At 39.7% G+C, this 20,795-nt stretch overlaps 1 protein-coding gene across 1 annotated transcript in view; it reads left to right on the top strand.

Annotated features, from left to right (window-relative positions):
* arap2 (ArfGAP with RhoGAP domain, ankyrin repeat and PH domain 2) overlaps positions 1 to 5,505 on the top strand; it is a 105,873-nt gene extending 100,368 nt beyond the window's left edge. The window contains exons 29-32 of the mRNA XM_070854712.1: positions 307 to 342; positions 1,777 to 1,840; positions 3,753 to 3,878; positions 4,408 to 5,505. Of these exons, the coding sequence (XP_070710813.1) occupies positions 307 to 342; positions 1,777 to 1,840; positions 3,753 to 3,878; positions 4,408 to 4,749 (568 nt within the window). The 3' untranslated portion in view covers positions 4,750 to 5,505. The remainder of the gene's footprint in view (positions 1 to 306; positions 343 to 1,776; positions 1,841 to 3,752; positions 3,879 to 4,407) is intronic.
* The last annotated feature ends 15,290 nt before the right edge of the window (positions 5,506 to 20,795 follow it).

Here is a 20,795-nt window from a genome sequence, read left to right as displayed (position 1 = left end):
CCACAGCATACTGAGGACTGTCCATGCATAAACATGTGGTGCTGGAACTTCACTGATTAGTCTAATTATTATTGTTTTTCCATTTTATTTTAAAAGGTTTTGACCTGCTGCTATCTTTACCAATACTTTTTAAACAAGATTTCTCGTCTTCTTCAGGAGTTGGACACTTTAATATTGTGCATTTCCTTCCACAAAAACATGTTTACAACGTCTATCTTCAAATGACACGGGTGCACAGGAAATTGCAGGTTTCAGCTTGCAGAACCGAAATCTCAAAATCTGACCCGTGTCCTTCTCGTTTAACAGCTGGGGCTTCACGGTCTACACTGATAAACAGCAATGGTGAGTGCGGTGCAGAAATTCTCCATTTCAGTAATTGATGAGTGTGACTTTTATCCTTTCTACTTAATACAGCATCAAAACAGAAAGAATCAAGTGATGGAGAGTAAGAAAGTTGAAGTTTAAGCATTTTGTAATGATCCAAATCCAAATGGGTTAGTAGTGGGGCGATCAGTGCAGTTAAGATATCCTCAGATACCATTTTATTAGGTACACCTAGCTAAAACTAATAGCCCTTCAATAAATCCGTGAAGGTTATAATTTTTAAACTGTTGATTCAACTATATGGGTTGTGGTGCAGTTGAACTGTATTGCCTATATACAGAGAGGTGTTTCAGTTATTTAGCTTACCCTCATTGAAATTAATGGCATGGACAAAATAATAGAAACACCTGGACAGTATCACAAACTACATCCTCTAGACAGCTGATTCATGCATAAGTTTTAGCCAGGTGTACTTTACATGACAACTGAGTGTTTATTAGTGATGGTTACATAGTGACAGGCTGCTGTCTGGCTGACTCAAGAAAGAAAATGATACACAAGGATTTTCTCTTTTTTTTTTAAATCAAATCTCTGTTTGTAGCCTCCTTGTGAACCATTATCTGCTCCTGCATGGAAAGAGCCGCCCTCCAAGTTGACTAATGCAATTCCATGATGAAAGCTAGCTACTCTCATGGCATCTCTGATATCTGTATAAACCCATTCTTATTTCAATAAGACATTTTTGAATAGGTTGGGAATATTTCTGACCAATTGGCGAGGAGACAAGACCACTCAAGAGATTGTTATCATAAAGCCTCTGGAGGTGACTCTGTTAGTCGGTACTTCCACCACTTTGGTTTACACGAAAATATTTCATTCATTTGAGGGATTGTGTGTTTTATGCTAATTAGCAAATGTTAGCATGCTAACACGCTAAGTAAAGTGAACCTTATACTTGTTAAACTTAATTTACAAAAAATAGGAATATTTATTGCTCGACCTTCAGTGCTACATTGTCAATTTAAATGGATTTTATTTGTATAGCCCAATTCACAATTCACAAATTTAGTCTAAGATGGCTTTCATAATAGCATACGTACAGTTATTTACAATATAGAACATGACCACATTAGCAGAGACCAGAAATAACTCGAAACCAAGTAGAATAACGTACAAACGCAAATAGGTGACAGGTATTATTTAAACCATCATCCTAGATTGATACTTACAGTACTAATCGCTGCTGCAAAGGGATACTTTACCCATGCAGAATCGTGTAATCAAAGGTAATTGCATCCAGCCCACCTATCGTTAAGTATTTATAGTGATCAATGAACTGTCCCCTGAGAAGACACTGTGTCTAGTGCTGTGAATCACCGAATCCAGTCACCTGGTTAAAATTAGTGTGAAAATAACGAGGTGGAAATCAGCGAATGAGCTTTCCCTCCTCAGGCATTTCTGCTGCGAGAACAGGGAGGCGCAGGTCAGCTGGGTGACGGACATCATCAGGATGAAGGTAAGATGACGTGCAAAGGAGATGTTAGAGCAAGAGTGAGGAGCGCAGTCATGCAAAAGCAAGATGAAGAGATTTAATGAGCAGGAGAAGTACGTGTGCACCTTCTCTAACCATTTTACTGTTCTGCTGCAACCCAAAAATATCTGTGAGTGTGACACGCACATTGTGGACACATCCTCCTTTTTTCTCTTCCTTATTTGGATGAAAAATACACTCGATTATGGCCGGAATAAATCATCTTTTACAATCTATATCTTGGAACAAGGAGAAATGATAAATCATATTTTCCCCAAATCATCCATTTCCATTGTGCTGTTAGGCAGATGAAATACATAAACAGGGGAAGAACTGTTAAGTTTTCGAGGTCACTCAGCAATAACATAAATCATTTTATGTGGAAAAGCTGTGAGAATAAGGTCAAGGCGACCATAACAATCATATTGTGGTACTTAGCCCCAAGATACAGCTAAGTGTTGTCACTGTCAGTCGCTGACACAGCACATATGACATAAATAATGCAAGGCAAAGCAAACACGGGCAGAACTGCTACGAATGTGTCATATTTCTGCATTATTTTTCACTCTCACATTCATTCCCTAACCACTTTGTGAAATAACTGTCTTGTTTCCTCATTAGACTAAAAACATATGTCTATTTTCAGCTCATTACCAAGTAAATGATTGTAACTTGAACATCACACTCATCCCAAACTGAAATATCTAACCGTAGCTCGAGATTTCACAGCTCCGTATTGTATGTTCAGCACATTTAATCAGTATTAGCTCTCTGCTCGGCTTCCTTTATGGGAACCCGTCTGCAGCAGTGGTGTTGTTTATCACAGGTGTTTACTGTAAAAGCCTTTTAGTGCCTTAGTTTGGGTTAGCAAGTAAAAGGGCAACACTGTCAAGGAGAGATTGATCAAAGGGGAAGCCAATTTTTGTCTGTTGTTTCAAGGTGTTTATTTCAGTGGGCACAGTGACTTTTTCTGTGCTCTTTGGAGAAGCAACAACTAAATCTATAGCAGACTGGATCCGGCTAAAAATATTAGGATTCTCCTCCCAAATCCTCTAAATATCAGGATTGTCAGCTTCCAACACAGGGGCTTGTGAGAAGGACGCATGACTTGTGGGAAGGGCAGAAAGAAAGTGTAGATGAAAAACCAGACAGAGAACACTTCGGTGTTCTTGATTTCCTTTCTCTTACCTGTTAGCGAGCATTGTGCTCCGACAGTTTCCATAGCAACTAGCGATGGAGGACCTAATTTTGAAGCAAGGTGGAATGGATGGTGGTAGTGAGTGTTGGAGGGTTCAGGGAAGGTGGAAAGGTCCAAGGACGGGTCCTAGCAGTGATGAAATAAGGATTTGCTAAAGAGAGACAGTTCTATAGGTCTGGAGGCCACAGTGATAAAAAAAAAAAAAAGAGACATTGTTAAAGAGAAAGTTTAGCTAAAGATCAGAACATGGACTGCTGCAATGGAACAGAGGATTGTCACCCTCTCGCTGTTCCTCACTTTTAAAGAGTCTCATATTAGTCCTGCCAGAACCAGCAATATATACCTATACACTGATACCAACTCTACTTTTTCTTCTTTACTTTATAGTAGGTAGTTTCAAATTATAATGATGGAAACTTCATGGAAATTGTGAATAAAAAGAAGAAATAATGCTGCATACTTCACATTCCCTTCATCTAGTGTGTGCATGTAAGTTTAGATGTGTGTTTATGTGTTATTAGACTTTCTTTTGACCCTTGTAGAGGCCAAGTACAAACAGCAATAGTCCAAACATACATAACTCAAAGAGAAAATGAGGGCAATGAATCATAGGCTATCTGTGCTGTCCACACTGAATGACCACCACAAATAGGTTTATTATTACGGCGCTACTAATTTCTGCTGGCTCTGTGTCTTCAGTACGGTTCTGACCTCTGTTCAAAGAGCGCTAACACGAAAGAAGCAGCAGATCACAAATCCTCCAGAGGGGGAGCTGTGACCGAAGGCCGGAAGATTCCAACAGACAACAATAATTCCAGCGAACAGGTGAGAAATCAGTATCATACCTGCTAAAATCAGCATATTGGTCAGCATTGTCACTGTGAGCATGTTAGCATGCTGATGCTAGCTTTTAGATCAAAAGTATGGCCGCGTAGAGCCTTTAACAAGGTCCAAAATCGATCACTTAATGTGGCCATTTGAAGGTTGATGCAGCTTTCACAGTGTTCATGAAAAGTCTGATGTACAGGGTCATTTTGTTACCACTCTTTGGGTTCAGTAGTTGGGGAGTTTTTGTTATGTGCAAGGTAATGAAAAAAAAAAGAGTGAATGGCTACAGTAAAATAGACATTTTGATTTCAATCAGTTGCCATGATGGTAAGAACTCAGGTTGAGATCACCTTATAAAGAAGGTCAGGTTTATTGACAGTTCCTTAGAAATTTGATTCCCAATGTAAACTTTAGAACAAGGAATTCTCCTGACATGAAAAAATGTGGTGTAGTTAGCCCTGTAGTCTGTAGTTGCCTTAAATTCAATCCATTCCAAATAATCTTTATCTGCCATATCTGCCCACAGCTGATAGACAGGAGGACCTCTTTTGATGATGGCAACCCAAAACCCATCATGGATGCCATCCACACCACAGCCAACTGCCCACAGCTCAACAACATGCTGAAAGCCCCAGAAGTCCCGCGCAGAAGAACCTCTTTGGACGCTAGCCAGCCTCGACTCCTCCCATCCCCGTCCCTATCCAGACACTCGCACCTCATGGCTTTGCCAGTTCCTCCTCAGAGTGGCTGTAAGACCATCGGCAGGAGACCTGTTGTAGGTGGGGAGGCTATTATGCCGCCTAATCTGCTGAATGAACTTTCTTCTGTGCTAAGTAAGACTGGTCGCAGTGCCAAGAGCAATAACTGACAGGGAGAGAGGTCAGCCAAAAGAGGGGTACCTAGAAGGGTCAGTTTGAACAGCAAGACAAATATTTTAGGGCTGAGTAGAGAAAGAACGATATGGAGACGGAGAAAGACCCCACAATTTAGATGGAGCCAAAGTAAGTTGCTTTCATGAGGCAGGATCATAGCCCGATGACTGCTGTTGAGCTTGGATATATATAAAGGGATGCCGATGCACAAGGGGATGTGGAAAACAGGTGCAGGAGTCGTAGGAGGTCATGTGAACCTCAGCTGGTGGACATGGTGCTGACCGTGATTTCAAACCGTGATTTATGTACCGCTTCTCTAAACCCAGAGAGTGTTACAAAAATATGTTTGGCTGTCAAACCTCAGAAGTTTTGGGAAATTCTCTCAACTGCTTGCTTTGTGCTTTCAAGCTTCCAGTTACTTTGAAAAAGCTGTTTTGACTACATCTTGAAAAGTATTGTGTTAAATCGTTAGTCAAACATTTAGTGTTTTCCACCAGCACTTGCAACAAAGCGTTGTGTAATATAGTTGCACATACTGAATAACAATTCCTGTATTTTTGATTATTAGTGGCGGGGTCCGACATCCCCACACAGGATTCTACCATAATGTAAAGTATAAATATATAAGTAAACATTGCAAAATGCTTGCAATATTTCTGAACAGTTTAAGTTGTAAATTGCAATGTTTGCAATGTTAAATGTTTACCAAAAATATTTTTTGACATTGAGCTTTTCTTATTTTTTGACTTTGCTGACTGTAGTTCAGCACACACTTGTGTTTGACTAAGTATATTATGTTAAATAAGTCATTAAAAAACAATTAAATATCCACAAATAACAACACCATCAAATTCAGTAACGCCATGCTCAACTGAAAGCACGTCTTGAGAGTTAAATAAGCTGTTCCAACATTAACAGAGATATGAATTTGCTTTTATGGGGAAATTGAGGTGGAAAATGAACCACCATAAACACATTTTTGATTTCCCCCAAATTATACTATTATACTGTCAAATAAAAAAACTGATGACAAATACTGTACACTAATCACATTCACAAAATTCACTGAAAGCTCTGGCTAAAAATTAAATTTAATATGTTTCCATGAAAATGTAGGTGGTGGGAACAATGAAGCTGATGGCGGTGTCAGTGCGTGAGTGAACAGGAAGAGAAACACAAAACAATTTTCTTTCTTTCCTTTCAAATCATTTTTATACTTTCTAAAGCAATGAAACTATGAATACACCCAGATTTCTCAGATAATTACAGTTTGGTAAAAATAAAATAGCGCAAGACGTATAAAAGAGCCATTAAAATAATATGTGAACGAAAGAAACATTATATGATGATAAAAATGTGGTAAACCAACAAGTGATAAACATCCCTGTTGTTTAATGATAATTACCGTTGTTGCTTTCAGGTTTATTATACGTCTTGATTGGATTTTTTTTTTTCTGTTTGGTTCTTTATCTGTTTTATCTCTATTTTAATATTGCATCTGCTCTCTGCAGGTTTATATAATACAGACATTTGGGCTTTTTGCACCAGTTAAATCTGCTCAGTATATGGGGATTTTATATTTCATTGGATGGATTTCCTTCTGTACACTTTGTTGTGTTCTATGAACATATCTGCAAGATTTAAGAGATAGAGTCCCAGAGACACATAGAGCAACTTAAGCCCAGTTGTGGATTTCAACCTGAAAAAGCCTCAATCTTCCATCTTTGACTTATTTATATACAATTATATCGTCGTTTTATTCATAGATTTCATCAAATTCTGCCTTTTCTCGAGTGAAATGTAAGAATAAACTCGCTGCCTCAAGTCACACGTTCTTCTTGAATAATGTATAGCAGTCAGAAAATGCACACGTCGGCAATTGTCACACAGGTTCCTCCATGAAAAATTCATATTAACATTTTATTTTCATTATGCCTCATATGCCAGCTGCTTGTCCTTTGTTTCATGTCCTTATATTCTAATCACAGAGCTTCCACATTTGTGCATTCATGGTCTGAGCATTTATTATTAGGGCTTTGTTTGCACTGAGCAAAATATGTTTTCTTCCCTGGCCTTTATTAGTTATATTAGTATGTTCATGGCACTAGTAGAAATGAACACGTCCCTACTTAATTGGCCTGTTGAGAGTCACTTTCATTCCAGGCTTCCACTGGCATCAGACAGTGTGGTATATACATAATCTGTGTTCTGATGTGTGATCATATTCTATGTGTATATTGCTCAGCATTAAATGCCTATTTCCCTTTAAAAAATTATTACTCACTTGAGAGTGGTGAATATAATTATCCCTTTAGAATTCTGCACAAAACTATCATTTCACGTCTCCTGTGAGTAGATGCACTGACTGTACATCATCTCTACATCCTCTGCATCTTTCCTTGGACCGTCATCTGTCTGTACATTTACCTCTGTTGTCCTCTGTGTCTGTACATTGCCGCAGTTTTTCATCCCTCTGAGGCCTATAGAGTACGAAGGTCACCATATGGCGTAAGAGAGTTTAGTGAAAAGCACCGCAAAGTCAATATACAATATGTCGACATTGACCAACAGCTTGTTTGGCAGCAATGGTGGAAAATAATCATTTATTCAAGCACTGCACTGTATTTTGTTAGTTTCTTTCTACTCCACCACACAGTTGAGGGAAGTATTGTAGTTAGTGCACTACCTTGATTTGACAGGTAGACTTACTGGTTAGTCTTAACAATGTACCTTAAAAACATATGACAAACTTGTGAAATACAACCCATCGTTTACCAAAGATTACCCAAACCTTTTTGGCTTGTGAGCCCCTCACAAAAAAAAAGACAGTTCCCCTCTGAAGAATTTAGAAAAATCCCACAAAAATAATATAAAACTATATAGCAGAGTTTTACTTTTTTCCTCTTTCCCACTCCATTAATCTTCCCACAACCCCTCAGATGTATCTTGTGAGCCTTTAAAGGGGCCTGATTTCAGATTTGGGAATCACCGGACTAAACTACTTAACTGTAGCTAATATTTAAAACCAGTTCCACCTATAATGCAGTCCTGTACAACACCACCAACAACGATAACCTGGATCAGCTTTTGTTGTCAGGCCAGGCTTAAAAGCGGTCATTTGTCGTGTCACTAATTCACTGAATGTTTTCCCAATAAAGAAAAAAGGATCTGGGATCAACATACCTCGCTAACCCATCTTGCTTCGTAGTACTCCCCTCGTTTGTTCCTACTTAATGTGGTATATAGCATAGAGAATATGATGCACTGGTAAAGATTAAACTACTACTCTATAACATAGCAGCTGCAACATGAAAATGTTGTGTTTACATGTTAATGTACCTACATTAGTATTATTTTTCCACTACTTTTTCTGATTAAACAACTATACCAACTGAGTTTGGGTATTTTCACCTGTTTACTACAAATCACTTACCTTAACATCAAAATTACACAAATTTTCAAACTGTCTTACTGTGTTCTAGAAATGTGGGTGAATTTTCCACACTATCTGGGCAGCCATTGACTTCCATCGATATCCGTAACCCATCCGAAAATAAAATACCAAACTCTTAAAACGTAATCCAGTTGTGGAATGCCTGCATGTATTTTGTCAAAGATGCTTAATAACGATGTGGAAATTTCCTGCAGAAGTTTCAAATCAACATGCATCCAGACTGCTGCACCAACTTATAAGTCAGCAATAATTTAACTTTGACTGAATTCAAGGCAGATTTGGTGTTCACAGAAATGAGTAGAAACCAATCAGCGGCTGGAATAGTACATCCAAAAATGTGCACAGAATGGATTTGGAATTGAAGACTACATGATTTCTAGTGACGGAGCTAAATCTTGGAAACAAGCAGGTGCCGCACTCCTTTTGATGCTAATATTGTAGATTTAGCGCATATAAGTAAAAGATCCAAAGGTTTTTTACCACCATCACTGGTTAGCTTGTGTGCTCTGAGTCATACAGTACATGCATGCTGAGGTGTACAGTAGCAGAGTGCCTGAGCTGTATGCGATGCTCGCACAGACAGTGATGACGGGTGGGGGGGGATTAGAGGGGAAAGGAGTGAGCTGATGTGCTTGAGAGGAGGAGAGAAAGTGACAAGTTATTTCAAAAGAACAGACATGAGCCCTCTGATCGACGTGAGATGCTTCTCAATTAAGCCGGGCGCCTGTGGTTTTTAAAAACAAGACAAGTTTGACTTAATCCCATGCAGTTTTGAAATGTGGAGTTTATTGATCAGCCCTTGGCCTTGTGGAAGTGTCCACTGAGGCCGCGATCAGATCTCCCCATGTCTCCCTCCATCTTTGGTGTTCACTCCCTTTGTCTCCGTCTGTGAATAATATAACATCAAGGGCAGAAATGAAAGTGAGCAGACGAGTGACAGGCCTCAACATGGCTCTAATTCTACTTTAGACATCTATATTCTCGTCTTCTGAGAAACACTAGCTTTCTGAAACAGTCAATTAAAATATATATCCTTTGAAGCCATATGCCTTATCTTAGATGCTTTGTCGTTTTTTGAGGTAGAGAGAGAAAATTGCTAAGACACCATATTGACTTAAAACACACCAGATGCCCGCGAGGATAGCACACAAAAAATGAAGTAATCTTCTTTGCTTTATCCCAGACCACTGTAAATCAGAGAGACGGTACTGTTAACTCTGACATACTGCAGCTGTATAACATGCACGTCGAGCCATGGCCCCGGTGATTTACATTTCCAGAAAGGGTAAGTCTTATATTAATGGAGCCGTCCATTTTAGCAGCTATAAATAGCTCACTGCATGAAGTTGTCCCACCGCTGGCTGCCTTCTTACGCTGATCCACACATTCTGCCGTCTAATCTCAATTCTATTAATGTCTCGGGTGATATTTACGACACATGGACCCTTTTAGCCTGACACGGCTGTAAAGTATATGTTCAAACCAGCCAAGCTTTATCTAATTAAAAGCCTCTGCAATTGCAATTCAACTGGGATTGAGTCTTTAAAACCTCAATCAGTTTTTTTGCCCCCCGGTTGAGGGAGAGAGTGAGTCGCCACAGAGCCAATAAAGAGGGGAATGTTAAACATTCCAATTAAACATTGTAGGGGAGTAACTCTGTGGATCATTTCCATATTTTTCCATTATTGGAATTATAGGAATGTTGCCAGATGGAGGAGGTCACCTCAGGGATAACACTGTATTTGTTGGGTGGTAACTACTGTGGTCTAACTGAAGCACATTTCTATCCACCTTGCTCCCTTTTTTTTTTTTGCATTATGATTGTGGCAATAGTTTCGACTTATTCAGTTACTCCTAGCCAAACACACACACATTTATTTTATTCCATGCATTCTTTTTCCTGGTTAAAATTTGGTGCCTACATTACCCACAATTCAAAACAGGAGTGTTATGCTAGTAGCTAATGTAGCCTGGAGCAGAGATAAGGAGCAGGCTGCAGAAGTGTGGTACGTCTCTGTCACTCCACATCCTGGTGTTCAGCTGTAACTGACACTGACTTAAGTGACATCACTTGAGGCAGTTAATACATTTTGTGCAGCTGCCTCTGGAGCCACAAAAGGTTTTATACAACTTTTTTTTTCATATAAAGAGTGGTACTTCCCCAAGACCCGTCTACATAAAATTGGCACACTTCCACTTTAATTTATCTGGCACATGATCATGACGCCCACACTCTTGAAAACAAAAACAGAAATGACAACTGCGTACAAAACCAGGCTATCAATTTCATATCAGCTTATCTGTGTTAGGGAGCACTACTCAGCCTCAACAGTTGTATAATATTATTGTGGCTCTGGAGGGAAACTCTCCAGGGTAATTAGCTTTGTGATGTCATCAAGGCCATCTTGGCATTGAACATTAAGAGTGTGTTATATTAGAATTGAAAGCTGCAAAGTCAGAATATACCAGCTGTTCTCTGCTGCATTGTTTTTGACCATCTTTAAATCCATCTCTCCCAGGCCCCCTAACTTTATGGAAGTCCAACATTAAATCTCTGGAGTACCCCTTTAAGATGAGAAATAAAGTTTGAGGTTTAAGCTCTGCACGTAGAAATGTGGTCTCTCCACTGTGACCACTGTGCACTGCAGTGGAGGAGAATGATTCTAATATTGATACTACCATAGCCGGTGAAATCAAACAACTAGAGGCTGGCGAGCTGCATATGAGGGTCTTTGGGACGTTGTGAGGGTTCAGCACCTTTTGAAAGAGAGAGGGTTTGAGACGGCCAGAGAGAGAGAGGGAAGGAGCTATGAGCTGATCAGGGTAGACCTGCGAACCCTGCGGTCATTTCCATTTAGTAATCCACTCCAGAGGTGGAATGAGAAGCGAGGCCGAGCCGACCTCTGCATACCGCCATCCAATGGACTGCCCTCTTTCACTAGCGAGGGAACGAGTGCAGGAATGGGCAGCCGTATGCTGAAGAAGAAGAACAAGGTGGAGGAAAATGAGTGGGAAAATTGTGACTAATGGAAATGGCAAGATTGCATACCTGAACATTTAACATAGCAAGGAAGAAAGCGCGCTAGCGAGAGAGGGGTAATGCCAGACGCTCCCTTGACCCCTGTATCCAAAGTCCCTGTATTGGCTTTCTGTTCATGTGTGGGACCTTGACCACCCTATTAAAGCAAGCAGCCAACTCTCTTGGGTGACCAGCAGCACGCTACATAAGACAGTCAGCAATTTGTTGTGCACCATCATGCCCCCAGCTCCCCAGACCACACCATCCCAAGGACACAGATATGGATTCGACACCATTGATTTGAATTGGGGAGACGGGCATAATTTGTTGCCTCATTCTGAGTCCATTATTTATTTATGCCCCGCTAATCTAGAATGCCAGTCCATCCACAGTAACCTTCATCTCAAGATTGTTTGGTCTAAACTAAGTTATCAACACGTGGAGGGTGGTGGTGGTGGGGGTTTAAACATTTGCTTGTTAAAGATGCATAGAGTTTCTATAGAGTGGCAGAGTCATCGTCCTTTAAAGTTTATGTGTCCTTGGCTGATGATTGGTATTCTTAATATCTGACATACTCACGCCAAGGCACCAATCAAAGAGTTACGATATCTCATTATTATTGCATAAAACTAATTTGGTGGTATTAGCAAGTCAATATGAACACCATCCCTGATTATTAGGCTTATTTAGATAGCTGTCGAAAAGCTTCTGTTTTTATTTTGGTTTCAGATGAAAATCTGAAATTGTCAGAGCAAAGCATCAGTAACAATAATGACAATGATTCCCTGACGTTATGACTTGTTTGCTGTGTTTATTAGCATTTAGCCATTTTAGCATTCACTGTTTACCCATACGTGTTAATCATGACCACCTATGGCCACCACTGGGCAAAAGTTACATAATCTCGTTTTAGAGCCAATATGGACAGACGATGTTTTAGTTTATGTGTTCTTTTGAATTATCGTTTATTATCGTATTATAGTTTTTTCTTTGTAAAAGAACAAAAAGAGACCATACGCACAATATTGTTTCAGTGTGTGTGTTGCTTTCAGTCTGTTAATTGTTACTTTAAAACCCGCCAAGAGCAGATTTCTTTTGTGTCTTGCTGGATTTCTCCTGGCTGCTATCAATTTAATATTGTCTCAGCTTTATTTTCACCATTCCCATTCTCAAAATTGTAGTCTGAATGATTGAATTTGCATTTCATTCAAGCCAGATAGTCTGTTCTTTTTAGCTAATGGAGGCCACTGGATAATTTACACACCCATTTTCACTTATAACTGCATTCAGCTTTGTTTAACCCGTTGAACTCACCGTTTTCGGCGCTTCTTTGTTCGCGCTAGCAAGCCTCCAAGCTTTTTCAGAATCATGTGTCTGTGAGTCTGAAGGTGCAATTAGCCAGAGGAAGAAACAATCACACAATTTCATCTCATAATTGATATTAAGCCCTTCTATATGCAAATGATTGAAAAAGATCCAATCTCGCCGTTCTATTTGATAAGGCTGCGAACTCCATCATAATACATATCACATGACGCACACACAAATACGCACACATCTCCCTGCATCTTCCCCGAGCTAGACTGGTCTTTTTTCCTGATGGCGAGATAATGACCCTCATTGGTGTGTGAGATTTCTGATTAGCAGAGGAACAACAATGACTGCTAATTACCACCTGAAAGACTAAGCTATGCTGATAGAAGCTTCTTTCAACCCCATAGTGCTGCAAAATGGTGTGTGTGTGTGTGTGTGTGCACCTATGTCTGTGGGCATGTGGCTTTGTTTATGTGAATGTGGTTGATTTCTCACAAGAGGATATAAAAAAAGATCGAGATAGACCAGGGGTGAGGGGCAAGTGCTCTAGAGAGACATAGTTAGAGAATGAAAGAGACAGAAGGGACAGATGAAAAGAAAAAGGCAGTGATGATAGAGTTGTTCCAGCTCATAGACATCAGCTGTTTTTTTTTTTCCAACCCACCATAGACTTACTTAGCAGAAAGACACCTTCCTTGACTAGTCTGACCAGTGGACATCTGTATTACACATCTTGGGCAAAAGTAAGAAAGAAAGCACACTTCCCAGCAGCACCATTGTCAGAAAACAGAACCTAGTCGGACTAAACAAAACCAACCCAAAATGATATATTCACTGTTGCTAGGACATCCAAAGAGTTGCTAAAAGGGGAATGGCTTGCTCAGTAGTTACACTGAATGTAACTACCTTTGTAAAGTCAGACTTTTGAGTACAGTTGTAAAAATGTAAAATCACTGTCATTTGTACTGGAGTGTAGCCTGACTGGGAACACCCACTGAGCCCACTGCCCTCTGAATTCAAGTTCTCAAGGCTAAACTAAATCTTCTGTCTGTGCGCCGCTTCCCATACACTCACAGGCTTTGCTGACTTTGATCCCTGTTGCTCTGACTGGGGTCGGCCTGTGGCCTCCAGCAAAATGTGTCCCAATGAATATTTGATTCACCTTGATTACCTATCGGTTTGGTTCAATATGGCATGCATAATGAAGCGCAATGCAGCCGCATCAAAAATGCAGCCTGACAGCTCACCAAAGGAGTTGATGTGCACCTGCATTCTGTCTATCTATTGCAATTCTTCTCTGAGAACAGCCGCAGAATGGACTCCCTCCCATCTGATCTCTTTTCATCTTCCCACTCCCACTGCTCTGCCTTCAGCTCAATCTCACCTCTTTAATTGATCTTCCATTTTCCTAACCATGTTAAAAGCAAGTATCTGATGCAGATGCCTTGAAGGGAATTGGATTAGACAGAGACAGAGTCGTCATCTAACCCATGGACATGTTATCAGACCTCCGCATGGATCCTGCCTTGCTGTTTTGTATGCTTTAGTGCGGTGGTTCCCAACCTTTATGGCTACCATTTCCCTGAAGCTGTACTGTGTACATTTTGAATTGAAAAGTTGAGTACATGAGAAATGAAACGCATTTCTCAGCTTTGGCCGCTGCAACCTTATATAGTCTAGTATAACCAGTAACTTAAGGTGGCTGATGTTTCACAGGTAGGACACTTTAGGTTGATGCTGATAGATGACATTTACCAACTTTATTGCTCTTATGCAGATGTGATATTTTAGCATGTTAGAAATACGCATGATGGTGCATTAAAAGCCACTTGCTCAAGTGGATCCTCACTCATTTTGAACCAAAACAATGTCTGCATGAGGCCCCACATCAAAGGTTTAATGCCTACGTAATGTGCAAGATGTAATGTGCGATTCTTGAACAGTTCCACCAAAGTTGAAATTGTTTCGTTTGAATTATTTTAGAGACCAAAAACCACTCAGTTCCTTCTTGTGACCCCCTGTGGAGATCCTGACCTGCTCGTTCGGAAACCACTGTTTTAGGCTATGCCAAGCATACAGTCACAGGCTGTCTGGCGTTGCTCATCTGGTTTTCCTCTCCGTGGTTTATTAAAGCTAAATCCTCCTGTCGTCTGATTTTTACCCTTTTGTTTATTCAAAACGTGCCTGTTCTTTGAAGCATGAAGGATTGCCAATGTTTTTCTTATAAACTTCCAAGTCCAATCGAACGTTTCCTTCCAGCCGTCCTTGGATTAATCCATTTTCTCTCTCCCTCTCTAACGAGCCTCTTTTCTGCTTAATTAACATTAGTCGGGCCTTGTTTGTGCAGGCATGCTATTCAGGTCATGAATAAACTAGGGACTGGAACTGGTTTCTTTTGCATTCTGAGAACTGTTTAGTTCCTTCATATTCATCCTGGCTTATCGGGCACATTGTCTGCATGTGTGTGCAGATTTGTGTGCGTGTGGGAGTGTGTGTGTGTGCATGTGATTTCCTAATGAATAGTGGAATGCTAATGGTGGTAAAACAGTGATTTCTCCAGCTGATTGGGTGTAATGGATGGTACTCACAGCTCCTTCATAATTGATGAGGATGTCTTATGGATGTCCCACTGCTGTTGTGCATTGATAGTAGTGTGCGTGCATGTGTGTGTGTGTCTGTGGAGGTGCAGTGTTTTGGGTGGGGCCCGGGACTCCGGAGAAGTCTGTTCTTGTTATTTCTGCAGTAGCTCCTGTCAATTCTTATTAACAAAAGCACGCTCCGCCGTCTCCATAATGTATGACTGCATATTGCGGGCAAGAGTGGTGTCAGATTCCCTTATCAAATTGAAAGAAAACAAAGCCATAATCTAATTGTTTGCAAAAGGAGAATGGGATGATTAAATCTCATCTCTCTCAGAGCAATAAAAACAGACAGAGAGAAAGAGAAAGAGAGAAAGGGGACCCATCCCAGTGTAGGAACGTGTATAAAAATCTTTTTTTATTATTTAAGTTTGTCAGAGACTGCAAGTGTGTGTGACTATGGGGGTAAACAAAAACACAAAAAGACAGGTTTTTCACATAGCAGTATCTAATAAAATACTGTAAACTGTATAAAGACAAGTGGTAAGGGTATTTGGCTGCTGCATGCTTACAACATTTCCACAAAGATATGTCACTAATATTTGCGAGCCAACATAGCTAGAGACAATGAAAAAAAAGCTTTTGTTGCTGGTTTTTTATTGATATAGGTCAATTTTGAGATGACACAGTGAGGATCTGACTGCAGGGTCCCACTCTGAAGTGGAACTTTATGTGCAAGTATTTACACTCTGTGTGCCTGTGCATCTTTGTGTGCTCATCTGAATGTGTGTGAAAAAACAACAATTGTGACATCTCAACTGCAGCGCACCTGCGAGGTCCTGGAGAGCTAGCGCACAAACCTGCAGATTACCTCAGGGCCCCGTGGGGTCTCCCATCACTCCTACACAAACTCCCGCAGTTAAACACATCTTACTCACTCGCTCTTTCTTCCTTTCCTTGTTTTCTGTCCTGTTGTTATGCTTTCATTTTGCATCATCGGACTCCCCCGGCTCCTTCACAGCTATCACATTTTTCACTTGTTCTCCTCTCTTCTCACTCCATCTTTTCTGTACTTCTCTCTGTTTCCCCTCTTGCTGTTTCCTCGGCATCGTGCCAACCTGATGCTTCACTCCAACTCCTGTCATCCATGGCTTTCTCAAGTCATCTCTTTTTTCCAAGAAGGAATGCAGACAGGCAGGTAAAAGACAAAATTTAAAAAGCCAGATATTGGTGGAAACTAGGGAAAAATAGCTAAAATCGACCAAATAAGCACATGGTAAAATTTTGCCAAGAAAACTGCATTCCTAATGTTTCTTTTCACTTAGGCATCTGGTCTGGTAGGTTATTCTACAGTGGTAGCTTTAGCATTAGGCATTAGTGTTTTCCACTGGACATTATTGGAATTATTGGTATCCTTATCAAGCTAGGTTAACTGAGTGGAGACTAGTTAACCCAGATTGCTAGCTTCCATTTTGTGTATTGAATACAATGATAATACTATTCCTGAAATGAAGGAATAGCTTGAATTGTTAACAGCCCATTGAGAACAAAGTACAGACTTAAATATGCGGTATGATTGTTATGTGTATACTAAGAAAAAGCTGCTCAAGAGACCACTAAGTGACACATGAGGTAACTTTAGATCATTATATGGGGAAGCAAAAAAAAAGTCTTAGAGCAAATTTCAATGGAATAAAAGAACAAAGGCATGCCTTTAAGAGCATAAGGGTGCTCTTGTTTCTTTTCTTTCTAAGTTGTGGTCTGTAATTACACCAGTACAACTGTCGAATAAGAAATATGCCCAATAAGCAGCTCGCATTGTTTAGACAATGTGAGGGTCAAAGGCAGCTTGTTATTTGTTAATTGTTGGCTTTTTAGCAAAAGAACTTTGGCAAAAGCTGCACAGCTGAAAGAGACTAGCAATTATAACGCCACTGTGTAATAGCTGATTCTTCATAAATGGAGGAAAGAAGTGAGGAGGTAAAAGCTTGGATAAAAAAAGGAAAGTTAGCTCCGCTGGGGAAAAGAGATTAAACAAAGAAATGAGTGAACTGACACTGAAAGAATGGGAGATTTTGTTTCATTTACCTCACTTCTGGATATGGAAAAGAAAATAATCAATTTGGAAAAACTTGTGGAGAAATTCAATAGTGTCTTTTTTGCAGCCAGCGCATACATTGGCAGCAATTACTATTAGCATGCAAGCCAGACATTGAATAACACAATTCCTTTATTGATGGTTGAGATGAAATGAAATCTTGTCAATATTATTCAGTTTCATTCATGCTCTGTTTGCAGAAAGATGCAGTGAAGAAAGTGATGAAATATAAACAGAACAGTGTTGCAGAGGCTTTTGGCATGCCGAAAACTTGATCTTATAAAAGGAGTTTGCCCTTTTCCTTTGCCTTATACACTGTAAATCTATTGTACTATAAAAGATTCGGTAAGGGTAATTGGTTTGAGTTTAATAAGTTGAAATGTAAGTAGAGCAGTAGTGGCGAAGGGGAGGTAGGAGCAAAAGTATGAAAAAGTCAGAAAAAGTGATACGATCAAAAAAAGTTTGAGCAATGATGTGAAATTGGACTTGGAATGGCAAATAAAGCAACATTTTCCTTTTTCTGACAACACCATCGTTCTGGGTCCTGACTTCCAGACGGATATCAAATTTGTTCCCGAATGGTGAAATGCTTTCATGAGCCACTACCTCTCCTCAAATTGAATCTGGTCTGCTCCTTCCTCTGCTGATAATAAGAGGAAAAAAATGTCTCGGGTTTTAAATTATAGAGATATAAATTTACACATTTACATTTTGGACTCACATTGGAATCATTGACGAAACACACGTTTCATGAAACCCTTGATCGTATCTATTGAGAATAACCTCTCCCATGGCTTCCATATAATCAGCCCAAATGGAGTGTAAATCCACCTCCTCTAGCATTCAGCATCACAGGATTTCTCTTACATTGTAATGAGTATCGTGGGGACTCGTTTATGAAAGTACTGTGACACGAGTTTATGCTCGACTTCAAATCCAAGCCAAAACTCTGATCTATGAGTAATTGATCTCAATGCCAAAGTCTCAGATTTTCCCTGATAAATAGCTGTTTTTATCCTAAGTCCAAATACTGCATTTATCTTTCCATTTACTGCAATCTTTAAAATAATGATATGGTAGAATTTGTTCTTTTGACTGAATCCCCTTGATCATTGCAATAGACATAGCGAGTTTATCTATTACACCAAATGTCTTGTATCTCTCTGCAGAGAGAAAGCATATTTACTTTATTTGAATATAATTTCTTACAGTAACAACAGTAAAAAACGGTACCAGAATTTGATCAAAATGATCTTGGGAAGTTTGGGTAGAAAACTTAGTGTCATCTGCAAAGAAGTCAACTAGTATGCAAGTTGATTAACAGGAATTTTACTGTAGTTTACGGCAACATACCTGCATGTAACTCCAAAGCAGGCCAAGACAAACTACAAATTATATTTGTATATATTGTATGGCCAAGTCTAAATGTGACACTGTTGGATTCAGTGAGAGTCCCGGCCTATTTCCTTGCCAGTACACAGTGTGGTTGTATCTTGTTTGCTGTACAGTACTGCTGTGGGTGATCATGTGGAACCCAGACTGGAGCGCTGGCCATGTTGTGTGTGCTGTCATCTCAGATGTGCACAGAACATTGAGGAGTCACAGATCACTACCCCTCAGGGAGATGGAGTTTGTGTGTGTGAGAGAGCAGGGAGTGTGTGTGTGTGTTTGTGTGTGTTAGAAAGGGGCTGGTTGTTATTTTACTTCTCACGTACTTTTTACCTACCTCCCTCTGTCTTGCTGTCAGCAGCCTGGCTTGGCACCATTACCGACTCAAGCCACGAGTGCTTCAGTTGACCAACTTAAGTCCCATGAGCACGTTAACTGACCATATAAAGCCATTTATATGGAGCTTGCTGATATCAGCATGTTAACACGTACTGTTGATCTCTCAATGTGGCTCCTATCAATGTTCCAACTTACCTACCTGATACATTTTTGAATCTGTACATTTCTGTCAAACTTGTATATTGTTTACAATAATTTGCTGCCACTGATTCTTTTTTTGTGATCACTTATTTATTGTGACAGCATAGGGAAGGGGAAGCACCATCACAGTCACGATAGTATCTCAAGGCAAACAAAACATAACACAACAGAATCTTTGGAAAAATATTCTATAATAGAACACAGAAAAGAAACTTTTGTTAGGGGATAATGTAATTATGTTGTAGAAAGCCTCAGCTGTGCAATGTATTGATAGGAAGAGAGCCATTCCCTCACGCAGATGGTGCAAATGGGGGTTTCTAGCAACAAGCTACCATGCTTTTAGCAGCTGTGAGACCAGCTAACAAGTGGCGCCTATCATTTGTAGTTAGCTCCAAAGAGGAGGTGTCATTAAACAGACACTGTGAGGGAGGGATGGTTCTCCCAATAATACTAGACATTATACTTGAGAGAGTTTTTCCAAAATCTATTAACTACAAGGTACTGCCAAACCATATGAAGAGTTTCATTTGGTATAATCTTTGTGGTGTGAGATAAGACCTGTGAATATATTTGTAATGTATTTGATGGTTTCCCTTTCTTGATGACAAGGATATATTTGACCACATAGTATAACAATGATGAAAAATTTGCTGGACTTAATGCCCACAGTGAAAAGCTATGATACAATTGACCCAAAGTGTAATTTCACTCTCTAATGGGGCATACTAGATTATATCAGATATGGCTGATTTTGTGGATATGTTAATTGTTCCTCAGTGTGCCATTGTGACATACAAGTCTCTGGATTTAGCCGGGTCATAAGTGGACACAGAGCAAAACACTGAATCCGATGCAGAGTTGGGATGGTTTACTCCTCCTGATAATTTATTCCTTTGCAAAGTAGAAACTTTGATTCTGGGGTTTTCTAGTGCTTTTTAAAGAATGTATCTTCTTCCAGTAACCATCCACTGGTGCCAGAGGTATCGTTGAGCTAATAAAACTGATATGAGGCAATAAATTCATCTTAATGACTAAAAGGAGGTAGGGAATGTGCCCCATCTCTTTAAATCACTATCTCTGTTATTAAGGATTTTATTGTTGTTGTTCGTGATTAATATGTCAAGGGAAGGATAGATACAGACCCCTAAGTATTTGAAATTGTGAATGACAGGAACATTAAAGCAAGATGTCTGCCCACTTAATTCACCCAATGGCCATGTTATTTTGTATCCAGAGATGTTATTAAAAACCTCAGATTTTAAAGAGATGTGAGAGTGATTTAGAGTGATTTTTTTGGTAAAAAATACTCTCTCCACCTCCACACACTTATTTTAAATATAATAATAAAGACATTTTCAAATCGTCTTTAAATAATATTTTTTAGATGCTGCAATAATATTGTTTTAAACCCCAACTTGCTCCGAAAGCATGGCTTCAGTATGTGAAAGAATGATCTCCTCCAATTTATAGTCCTCCTGTATGAATGATGTGTGAATGGGTGAATGAGGACGTCATATATCATAAAAGCGCTTTGAGTCGTTGAAATTAGTAGAAAGGTGCGTAGAGTTTAACTTCAGGAGACGAAAAGGCTTGTAAGTTCACTGGAGGCTTGTCTTTCTGTAGCAAAAGAAAAACAACAGCAATATTTG

Source organism: Pempheris klunzingeri, chromosome 23, assembly GCF_042242105.1.
Source record: "Pempheris klunzingeri isolate RE-2024b chromosome 23, fPemKlu1.hap1, whole genome shotgun sequence".
Classification (NCBI taxonomy): Eukaryota; Metazoa; Chordata; class Actinopteri; order Acropomatiformes; family Pempheridae; genus Pempheris; species Pempheris klunzingeri.
The sequence above is the reverse complement of the archived record's forward strand: the minus strand, read 5'-3'. Positions and strand labels throughout refer to the sequence as shown.